Source organism: Geotrypetes seraphini, chromosome 5 (assembly GCF_902459505.1).
Source record: "Geotrypetes seraphini chromosome 5, aGeoSer1.1, whole genome shotgun sequence".
NCBI classification, from domain to species: Eukaryota; Metazoa; Chordata; class Amphibia; order Gymnophiona; family Dermophiidae; genus Geotrypetes; species Geotrypetes seraphini.
The window spans coordinates 208,734,800-208,746,491 of record NC_047088.1 but is presented as its reverse complement, the minus strand read 5'-3'; the positions used below and the strand labels follow the sequence as shown (position 1 = coordinate 208,746,491).

The 11,692-nt window shown below is 38.9% G+C and overlaps 1 protein-coding gene across 7 annotated transcripts in view; it reads right to left on the bottom strand.

The window, feature by feature from the left end:
• Nucleotides 1-6,359: 6,359 nt before the first annotated feature.
• The window catches only part of COBLL1 (cordon-bleu WH2 repeat protein like 1), a 204,171-nt gene continuing 198,838 nt past the window's right edge, over nt 6,360-11,692 (bottom strand). For all 7 annotated transcript variants that reach the window (XM_033945070.1, XM_033945069.1, XM_033945066.1 and 4 more), the window contains one exon: nt 6,360-7,659. In XM_033945070.1, the coding sequence (XP_033800961.1) occupies nt 7,573-7,659 (87 nt within the window). In that variant the 3' untranslated portion in view covers nt 6,360-7,572. The remainder of the gene's footprint in view (nt 7,660-11,692) is intronic.

The window sequence follows — 11,692 nt, the reverse complement described above, 5'->3', positions numbered from 1 at the left end:
CCACTTGATTGGCTCTGGTCACTTTGATTACCATCTGGGCACTTGATTACCTTCTGGGCACTTGATTGATCTGGTCACTTTGATTACCTTCTGGGCACTTATACCTGTTTTTAGATTGCCTAAGTCACAACATATAAGTTCCGTCCAGGCAGTTTCGTTAAACTTTCGATTATCCCTGCAGGATGACTAAGTCTAGGTCTGCCCACCTCCCACCCTAACCATTCCTTGAAAAATGCCCCTTTGAGCTCTGGACACACAGCGGCACTCAGAAGCCCAAAATGCCTCTAGATGTGTCTAAAAACCCATTTCGATTATCGGGACTTGGACGACCTGTCTTTTAGGTTGTCCAAGTGCTGATTTAGGCAGGTTTTTAGACATATTTGTTTCGATTTATGAACCTCTTAGCTATCAACTTCTCTGTAACTTTTTGTAATTATTACTATATTGTAAACCACTCAGACATTTCTCTGAGTGGCATAGCAAATTTAAACAACATTTGAAAACTTAGCACATGATAAATGCTTTCTTCCAATTTATGTACCATAGTCATGTAGATGCATTTCTATGAGATAAAAAGTTCCAGCTTCTGTAACATAGACACTTAGAGGGAAAGGTAACAATCAGAGAACAGGGCAAGGCAGTTTAGATGGAATTCCTATTCTTCCAACCCTCCAGGCTACACCTTCCCCCATTGTAAGTGCCACAATTCTAAAATTGTTCACCTAAACTGCCACACCACCTCACATACTGCCCAATTGCCAAAACCTAGCCTTGGAATTGCAACACTACCCTATAAACTACCCCCCACTCTCAAAAAAATGTCCACTGCAATTGCTCTACTACCTTGCAAATTGCCATCCCCAAAATATACAACCCTTCCATTGTCTCTCACTCAGAAACCACCCCAACTCCCTCATCCCCAAAACTTACCTCTACAAATGCTCCATCATCCTGCAAACTACCCCATCCCCAAAACTACCCTTACCTACAGCTGAAATGACACCTCTTAAACTGCCCAACACCAAAAGCTAACTCCTGCAAATGCCCCACCACTCCAACTGCCCCATTCCTGACCTAGTCCCCTACAACTACCTCTACATGCTCCAAACTGACTCTACCCATAAACTGTGCCTCCCTACATATGCTCTTCCCCAGACACAACAAATGCCCAGCACACATAGGATGCATATATACACACAAACACATGCAGACTCCACAGCTACACACACACAGGGAATTTAAATAATGTCCTATCCTTTTTTCATCATTATTGTTAATTCCACTGGGAAAACTAGTTCAAGAATCATATAGTTATGGTTGCTATTATATTGCCAGGTAACATCAATTCCTGTGGGTTGGGCCAGATTAAGCTACCCTTTCCCATTATCTGTGTTAACTTTCTGACTCAAAGTCTTCAGTTTTTTTCCTCCTTCCATGCACCAATACATACCCTACTACACCTAAAAATTAGAAGTAATGGTCCAACCATGACATTTTTTTGCCCATCCCTGGTTGCAAACCTACAAGTGATCCAAAATTCTGCAGCAAGGATTATGGGTAGTGCTAAATCTGAACTTGCAACACCAGTTCTAAAACAGCTACACTGGTTACCATTTGTGCAGCGATTACAATATAAGGTGCCAACATTGATCCATCAGGCATTACATCAAACAGTGCCTTGGTATTTATCATAGATGGTGAAGTTATATTGATCTCCACATCAGTTGAGATCAGAGTATATGAGATATCTTTCTGTGGCAGTATCAAGTGCTTTGAATTATGCTGATAACAAAAGCAAGTATTTTTTCAATAGAAGATATTGCTATGGAATAAGCTCCCTTGACACGTGTCTTTGTTTTAATTTGTTAGTTTAAAAGATTTTTAAACTTGCTTTTGCAAGCATTTTCCAGTACATGATTTTACAGCTGCTGCATTAATGTCAGATCTGAAGGATTGTTGGTTTGTTTTATGCAGAACATTTTTATGTATGTTTTTATTGTGTCACTTAGTTTTAAGCGGGATATAAATTTTATACAGCTACATTTTGATTAAAATTTTTAATTGTGATTAATCACACAAGGTGTATTTATTTATTTCCCACTGCACTTCCTTTTGATTCTGGACAAATCAATTAATAATAACTATTTTTATATACCGCCATACCACAAACAGTTCTAAGCGGTTTACAAGGGAAGAGACTGTATACAGACAATGGCATTACAGGGAACTTTCAAAATTACATTGGCTTGTTAAGTTTAGTCAAGTTTGTCTGAAAGTGTTTTGAAAGTACATCAAGGTTTAAGTGGGGGTCAGAGAAATTTGTCAAAGAGATAAGTTTTGATTGACTTCCTAAACGTTTGGTACGAAAGTGCATTTGAGATGAAGTTGGTTAAACATAATGTTCTATCGAGGTATCTCTTGTAGGTATAGCCCTTTAGGGATGGAAAGCGAACAAGTAGGTACTGCGTGCATTAGTTGTGCCTCGGAATTCGAATTGGTGAGACAGATAGGTTGAGGATGAACCTGTCATGGTTTTGAAGCAAAGGCAAGCATACTTAAAAATGACCCTTGTGATTTCTTGAGGCCATGAGACGGACTGCAGCATTTTGGACGACTCTCCATTGCCCCAGTACAAAACAAGTACCTGCACGTAATATGTAAACCGTTTTGACGGTAGCCACAGAAATGCAGTATATCAAAATCCCATCCCCCTTCCCTTCTATAAAGATCTGATGATCTCCCTCCCTCTTCAAACCACCATCTCAACAGTAGATTCTACTGGTGGCCCTAGTTTTGCTCATGGATCACTCCCATCTTTCTACCCAAAGTTTGGCATCTGCTCCCCCACCCCTTTAAGGGTCTATTTTAAGGTCGTCTTCTGTTGGTCCCCAGCAGTGATAGTTTTGCACATATACTGCCTGCTGCCAGCAACTAAACTTTATCTCTAGCCTATCTCGATCCTTTGACATCACTCCTTGTTCCTGCATGGGCAGGAACGGTCAGAGGGAAAGCTTCAGACTAGGATGCAGACAGCAAATGTGCAATGTTGTCACTGCCATGGAGCAACTGAAGACCATCTTTAAGGTACACTGGTGTGTGTTGGGGGGGGGGGGGGGGGGGGGAATGCCGGTGATATTGAATTGCAGGATGTAAACCATTCATAGCTACCCCATGAAGAGACTTTCCAGCTTTTCAAGTTATATGACACAGGCTCATATTTATTTTTGTTGCGGATCTATTTGATACCATCACAAATTAGAGACCCCTGATGAAGGCGTATTAACCAAAACACGGACCGTGTCGGGTCCTCTATTTTGTGTAAAAGTGGTGACATTAACAGCACAAATTATTGTTTTAATAAACTTAGCCTGCATCTTGTACTCGTGTCTGCAGTTTTTCCTTGTTCGTTCAGATTGTTTCACTGCAGATCAGATGGATTGTGTAACACCACCCCCATTCTCCTTAGTCCTAAATACTTAAATCCTGGAAGGCACATTAAGCTTTATGGGTCATATCTTTGATCACCCAAATCTAGGTTTGAAAGATATAGGGCCGCTTCTATTAAACTGCGCTAGCAGTTTTTAGCACAGAAAGCCACGCTGAATGACCCATTGGGAGCAGCGTGGGCCATTAAGCGAGGCTCACCGCTCTACAAACTGCTAACGCAGTTTGATAGAAGAGGCCCATAATCTAGGCTTTCATCTTGAAGCACCTCTGAAACTAAGTGCCATTTATTCATAACTGATCTGATTCAATTTACTCTCTGTAGCTAACAACATGAGGTATTTCTTTTTTTTAAACTCCAATCATCATAACACTCTCATCCTAACACACATTCAAATCTAATAGCGCTAGCCTCCATATGTTCCAATATCAATTCTATTTAAAAAAAAAAAAATTATGATACTGTCCTTAGATGAGTACTTTTGGTATGGCCTGCACAAGGAAGCCATCTTGTCACAATGTCCCAGCACTGCCCAGACTAACATTGGCATGGGTGTGGCTAAGCAAATGTTATCTCTTGCTAAGCAATTGAGCATCTTTAGGAGAATTGTTGTTAGAAGTTGAAGACAACAGACTGTTACAGAGACAGTTACAGGATGCCAGCTTGGTGGAGTTGATAAGAAACATGCAGATTTTGCAGAATGGAACTGGGAAGTAGTTGTATCTCTTTGCTGGGTGTGAGGTGGTGGTGTCAGAAAACTTATATACTGAAAGGCACAATGAAGTAGCATAGCTTATCAATTAGAATCTATGCAATATTGCCAGGCCAGAAATATACTGGGATCCTAACCCTGACAGAACTGTGAAGAATGAATGCCTATGTACAAAACCTCAATAACAGAAAACAAAACATTGAGTAAAAGGAGAAAAGTACAAGAACAGCATTAGAAACAGAAGTTTGAGCACCATGCAGACAGAGATGAAAAAAAAATGTGAACATACATAAATTGTCAGCTATATGGGGTACCTTTCAAACAGTATCTTGATTTATTGCCTGAACCACTGTAAGTGTTCAGATGAGCATTAGGAATGACTCAGAGACTGAAATTCTCTCTCATACATTGGCATGATGAGGATCAATCCTGCCATTTTATGTGCAAAGTTAATTCATTTGGAGACATCATACAGAGAAATTTTGCATCACACATGCATACATACACACACACAAATGCATAGCATAGTTCATCAAAAAGACATGATATGGCTTCAAAAAATAATTTTAAATTGCACCATTTAAATAGTAAATAGAATTACTTTTATTTAACTAGCTTTTCTTTAAGAAAATAACAATTATCCCAGTAATTGCAGTGAAAATCTGCATATACAATCAAACTGTAGGCACAAGAAATTATGCAGTTATTAAATTCTCTGAAATGTATTATGTGAAGAAAAAGCATGGGCATATCCCATTTTAAAAAAAAAGGCCACTAACTTAATTAAGTACATTGCTTGGCATATGATCCATATTTTACTTCTTGATTCATGGCCTCAGTTATAGAATTTGAAAGCTCAGTAACACTACTATAAAATCAGTCCAAGAACACAAGTGATCAATCCATGAATAGATATTCATTTAGATACAGCAGTTCTTCAAAAACATCAGCACATCTAGAAGACCATTTATGTGTACTGTCAGTGAACTATGTGCCACAATAGAATAAAATGGGCCCTGCGCTATATATGTGCACTTTTGGTTAATGACCTCCTCTATCAAGTGCTTTATTAAAAAAAAAAGAATAAAATAATGTGTGCATAAAAGTGCTAAAAGGAAAAACTTCTCTGAAGGTGAATCCTTCATTACTTATTTCTTGCTGGCAGATCCCCCCTGCCCCCCACCCCATGCAGAATGCAATTGTGTTTTCACCACACAGTGCACTTCCTAAATAATACATTTGGGTCCTCTATAAAAGACGCTTACACTTAGGTGCCTAGATTGATGTTCCCAGCCGATCTAGGCACCTTCATTTTTTAACTGGCTTAATTGGCACTGATAATTGAAAGTGCCATTATAAACCAATCAAAAAATGTATTTGCTGGTAAGCGCCTACCACTTTAATGTAGGCATTTACACTGAGACAGCTACCGGGCAAGTAGGTATTGTTAGGGGCAGATTCAGTGCAGAGTTTGGGCGCGGATTGAGTTAGGCACTGGTAGGCGCTTACCTTAGGTGTACTCATTTAGGCCAAGAAAACGCTGGCCTAAATATCAGTACACCTAAGGATTTAACGCCTTCTGTTGCCTTAGAACGCTAAGGCGCTGCAAGGCATGATTCTATAAATGGTGCTTAGCGGTTCATTAACAACCACACTGAATGGCGCCAGTTAAATGCCATTTACATGTGGGTCTCCAGCATGGCAGAATGACTTCTTAGACCATTAGGCTGGTCTCCATGACTACTTTAATTGACACCTATTAGATGCCTCAACTGGCATCCCCGAGATTTTTCTTTTGAGTGTATAACTTGCTTTTCCTATTCATGCATATTTTATTAAGTATGAGAATGCCATCCTTGATTTTCTATTTTCCTTTTTCACATGGCTGATCTGTATATTTTTTTCTAGAGGCAAAGCAATTAAAAGTCTATCACTTGGCACCTGCAGATCTGTATTTTTTTAATAGATGATTTCTTTTAAGAAGATATTTGGTTTAGCCCACTGCCACAGAGGCATCTGCCACCACTCACTTTTGCAATGCACCCACTTCTGCTGTGTTCATTAAAATTAACAAACAGTGCAAACATGCCAAATAGTGAAATGTCAGGAACAACAAAATAAAACTGATGTATTTCATAGGTGGCCAACTAAATATTATAGAAAATATTCTCATTTAACACAAGTCTCCATAAAACTTGTGTGTGTGACATAGTACCATACTGTCCATATATTCATATTTTCTATGCATTTGCTCTACTATATCTAGATTGTAAGTTCTTTGGTCAAAGAGACTTCCCTCTTACTGTGTCAATCATTTGATGGATGACATATCATTGTAACTACAATATTATATAACTGTATTTATATTGCTGTATATACTGAGCATCATATTTATTTTTTTAAACAAATAGAAAATATTATTATGTCCTACTTTGGCCAACACAATTAGTGCATTCCGCTTAATGAACTCTATTAACAATTGATCCCTCAAAGTACAATGTTGCTTGAATCAAATAATTCTCCAAAGAGCACAATCAAATTTTGCAGAAACACTGTTTAAAGATTTATGATACTGTATTAGGGACAATATATCAAATGTAGATCTCCAACACAGCCTGGCATACTTGTTGAATTTGCATTTCATCAGCCTAGCTTTGACTCATTTAAAGACTTAAATTAATCTCTTTGGTCCTTAATCCTGCACTTGTTTATTCAGTGGTATTAAAACAGATGACAAGATCATCATAGATATTTGGATACTTCCTGCCTTTGACCATTGTATAACTTTCTTACCAGGTTTCCTCAAGGGGAATTATGTATTCTGCAACGACTGCTTTGCTAATGAGTTTTACAAAAAATATAAATAAAGAAATGAAAAGGTAAAATAAAAGATTTCTAGTTAAAAATAAAACTGCATACTTGGCTTTCTTTCTAGATTGTGTATGCATTGTATATCTCAGTTATAACTCCTAATTACAGTTTTTAACTTAACATCATTGAAGGCAGTGAGAATTACAAATAATGCTCATATATGCATTACATAGTATGTTAACACAAATATTACACAATTTCAGATTTTAAAACTTAAGGAATTATAGACATCTAAACCATTTTACATCGCTCAACCAATTCAACCATGAATATACAAAATTGAAACTAATGATGTCCAAGATATTTCTTAAAAGAAAATCAAAATAAGCACTATAGCAGCAATTTTTAGCTTTTGAGAAAGAAAATATTGCTATAAATTATATACTCCAATAAGTTTTCCCCAAGGTGAACATCTTCAGCAATGATATTTCCTTGACTTAATATATATTAACCTACAAATGAATTTCCATTTGAAATACTTTGTAATCAGTATTTAGTTGCTTTGTGCAGTGGTGTCTAAAGTGCTAAACATTAGATAAAATCTCTAGTGCTCGTATTGCTCTTCTGAAGAGACTTGACGGCTGAGCCTGGATCTTCCATTTATTGACACAGTGTTTGATGGAACATAAACCTAGAAGAGAAGAAAACTTGTTACAATATTGCCACATTTCCCAGGGTAACAAACAGCAGTTTGACCTTCAATGATTTTATCAGCTACAAGTTCAAGTGTCTCTACTGGATCAAGAGAAAAACTGGAGGCTTTATCAGTTCTAACACCTCGTAAAGGTTCAACAACAAAAAAATTGCAATCCATGAAATTTCAAAACCATAAAAAGGCCCCTTTTTCATTGAGAGACACCTTACATCAGTCAACAGTTATGAATGTTTTCCCTTGGCAGAACATTTCTCTCACTGAAGGATGCAAAATGAAGTTTTAGAACGAATAAAGCTGATGGGAAGAAAAAGAAAAAAAAAAGATGGATTTATGAACAGGATACAGTTAAATCATTCTGAGGCATGGCTCGTAGTAATGAGCAGAATTTTGCACTTCTAAGTTTTCTGTTTGAGTTCATATGCAAATGATTTCAGTGGACAAATCAAATGCATAAGTTTCCAATTGACAATTTTACAGCTTATGGATATCTTCAATCAGATCCTTGTTCAGCTTCTCCATTTGTGCCTGAGATATGTTGATGATACCCATGTAAATACAGGTACCACCTAGTCTTTCCAAGACCATCCACATTGCTTCCTCTTTTCTCTAGGTTCCTTCTATTTTAGCCACTGTAATATTGTTTTTCACAAACAACACAACTTACCCAATCAGTCTTCCTTATCCTTTCTAAAGAAATTATAGTGTTATGGCTGCATGCCATTCATGGGAATCACTGAACTATGTCTCCAATAGCAACAATATCCAAATTTGCCTCTTAAATCAGGGCTTCCAGATCCTGAACTTTTTTACTTACACTGCAAGCATTTGTGCTCAGTGTTTTCCATTTCTTGCTTATGAATGAGCTGTTTTGATTTTTTAAAATGTGTATATTAACTAATGCCTTTCTCACTGCTGTCCTATTTTTGCTGGGGGGGGGTGACTTCCTGAATTATCTTCCTTTTGTCACCACCAGTCTCTAGTTTAAATGCCTAGAGAATGCAAGTGACAAAAGGAACCAAGGAAAGTCAGAAAGTAACTCCAACAAAATCATGGAGAGATACAGGAAATTACAGACCAGTAAGCCCAAGTTCAGAGCTGGGCAAAATAGTGAAAACAATTATAAAAAAATAAAATTATGGAACACATAGACAAACATAATTTAATGGGACAGAGTCAGCATGGGTTCAGCCAAAGGAGGCCTTTCTTCGCCAATTTGCTTGACTTCTTTAAAGGTGTGAATAAACATGTGGATTAAAGTGAGCTGGTTGATGTAGTGTATTTAAATTTTCAGAAAGCTTTTGACAAAGTTCCTCATAAGAGGCTCCTGGGAAAATGAAAGAGTCATGGGATAGGAGGCAACATTCAGTTGTGGGTTAGAAATTGGCTATTGAACAGAAAACAGAGGGTAGGGTTAAATAGCCATTTTTCTCAATGGAGAAAGGTAAATAGTGGAGTGCCGCAGGGATCTGTTCTGGGACTGGAGCTATTTAACTTATTTATAAATAATCTGGAAATTGGAATGATGAGTGAGGTGATTAAATTTGCAGATGACAATAAACTGTTCAAATTTGTTAAAATGCATGCAGACTGTGAAAAACTGCATGCAGACCGTAGGAAATTACAAGACTATGAGACTCATAATAATAATTTAAAAAAACATCCAAAAAGCGGCCTAAGTTGGTACTTGGATGATCAAAAAGACAGATCATGCAAGTACCGATAATCAAAACTGAATGGCGGGCCTGCCCCTTCCCGGTGCATCGTGGGATGCTCAGGGAGGGGCCTAGGGCCTGATTGGCCTAGGCACCTAAGGCCCCGCCCATAGGAAGGGCCTTAGTCACCTGGGCCAACTGTCTGGGAAACCAACAGGGTTGGAGGGAAGCTGGCTTTTAAGTGGAAAATAAATTTTGTAGAACTGTTTTGGTTGAACTGACTAACTCTTCTGGAATGAATCTCTAAGTAGTAGTGGGATGTGAAAGTAAGAACTGAGAATCAAGTGGCTGCTTTACAGATTTCCTCAATGGGAGTGGAACACAGATGAATTACTGAAGTTAGCATTGCTTGAACTTTATGTGCCATAATATGGTCTTCAAGCATCAGCTCAGCCCGAGCACAGCAAAAGGAGATACAGTCTGCCAACCATGTGGAGATTGTTCTTTTTGTGACAGGAGCTTCTAGTTTGTTAGGATCGAATGACAGGAACAGTTGAATTGAAGTCCTGTGAGGTTTAGTGCAATCCAAGTAATAAGCAAGAGCGTGTTTACAATCCAATGCGTGGAGTGCTGTTTCACTAGGGTGAGATATGGTTTTTGAAAAAAGACAGGGAGAACTACAGATTGGTTTAGATGAAATTCCGAGACTAGTCTTTGGGAGGAATTTCAGAGGAGTTCAAAGAACTACCCTGTCATGGTTGAATCTTGTGTTAGGTGGATCTGATACAAGCACTTGAAGTTTATTGATGTGACAAACTGACGTAATATCTATAAGGAATATCACTTTCCAAATTAGATATTTCAACGATGAAGTCGAAAGAGGTTCAATAGAAGCTTCATAAGAACTGAAAGTACAACATTAAGGTCCCAAGGTACTGGAGGAGGTTTAATTGATGGTCTGGTATGGAGAAGGCCTTTCATGAATCTGGAAACTAAAGGATGTATAAAACAAAGGCATTTTGTCTAATTGAGTATGAAAAGCACTAATAGCACTGAGATGAACTCTGATTGAATTAGTTTTTAGACCAGAGTCAGAGAAGTTAGTCTAGGACCAATGGAAGATGAACGGAGATTGAATCTAATGATTTGTTATTGCACAAGACTATGAAACGAGTCCATTTTAAAGTGGATGGCTTTCTAGAGGCTTAAATGATGGCTGACACTGGTGCAAATAGAAACATAGAAACATAGAAGATGACGGCAGAAAAGGGCTACAGCCCATCAAGTCTGCCCACTCTGCTTACCCACCCCCTGTCTATGCCGTAATGACCCAATTTCCTTATCTTGACCCTCGTAGGGATCCCAAATGGGTATCCCATTTATTCTTAAAGTCTGGCACGCTGTCTGCCTCGATCACCTGCACTGGAAGCTTGTTCCAATGATCAACCACTCTCTCTGTGAAGAAATACTTTCTGGTGTCGCCATGAAATTTTCCGCCCCTGAGTTTGAGCGGGTGCCCTCTTGTGGCCAAGGGTCCCTTGAGAAAGAAAATATCTTCTTCCACTTCGACACGTCCCGTGAGGTACTTAAATGTTTCGATCATGTCTCCCCTCTCCCTAAGTTCCTCGAGAGTGTAGAGCTGCAATTTGTTCAGTCTCTCTTTGTACGAGAGACCCTTGAGCCCCGAGATCATCCTGGTGGCCGTCCGTTGAACCGATTCAATTCTGCGCACATCTTTACTGTAATGTGGCCTCCATAATTGCACACAGTACTCCAGATGAGGTCTCACCATGGCCCTGTACAATGGCATTATGACTTCAGGCTTTCGGCTGACGAAACTTCTATTGATACAATCCAATATCTGCCTTGCCTTAGATGAAGCCTTCTCCACTTGATTGGCAGTTTTCATGTCTGCACTGATGATTACTCCTAAATCTCGTTCTGCTGAAGCCCTAGTTAAAGTTTCTCCGTTCAAGAAGTACGTCCTGCATGGATTTCCACTTACTAGGTGCATGACCTTACATTTCTTAGCATTGAAGCCTAGCTGCCAGGTTGAGGACCAACTTTCCAATGTAAGCAGGTCCTGCGCCATATAATTCTGTAAACTGCATTCACTTACTATATTACATAGTTTGGCGTCATCGGTGAATAGTGTTATTTTACCTTGAAGCCCTTGAGTCAGATCCCCTATGAATATGTTGAAAAGGAGTGGACCCAGGACCGAGCCCTGCGGCACTCCACTGGTCACCTCCGATGTTTTAGAGAGGGTACCATTAACCACCACCCTCTGAAGTCTGCCACTCAGCCAATCATTGACCCATGCAGTTAGTGTCTCTGCTAACCCCATCGATTCCATC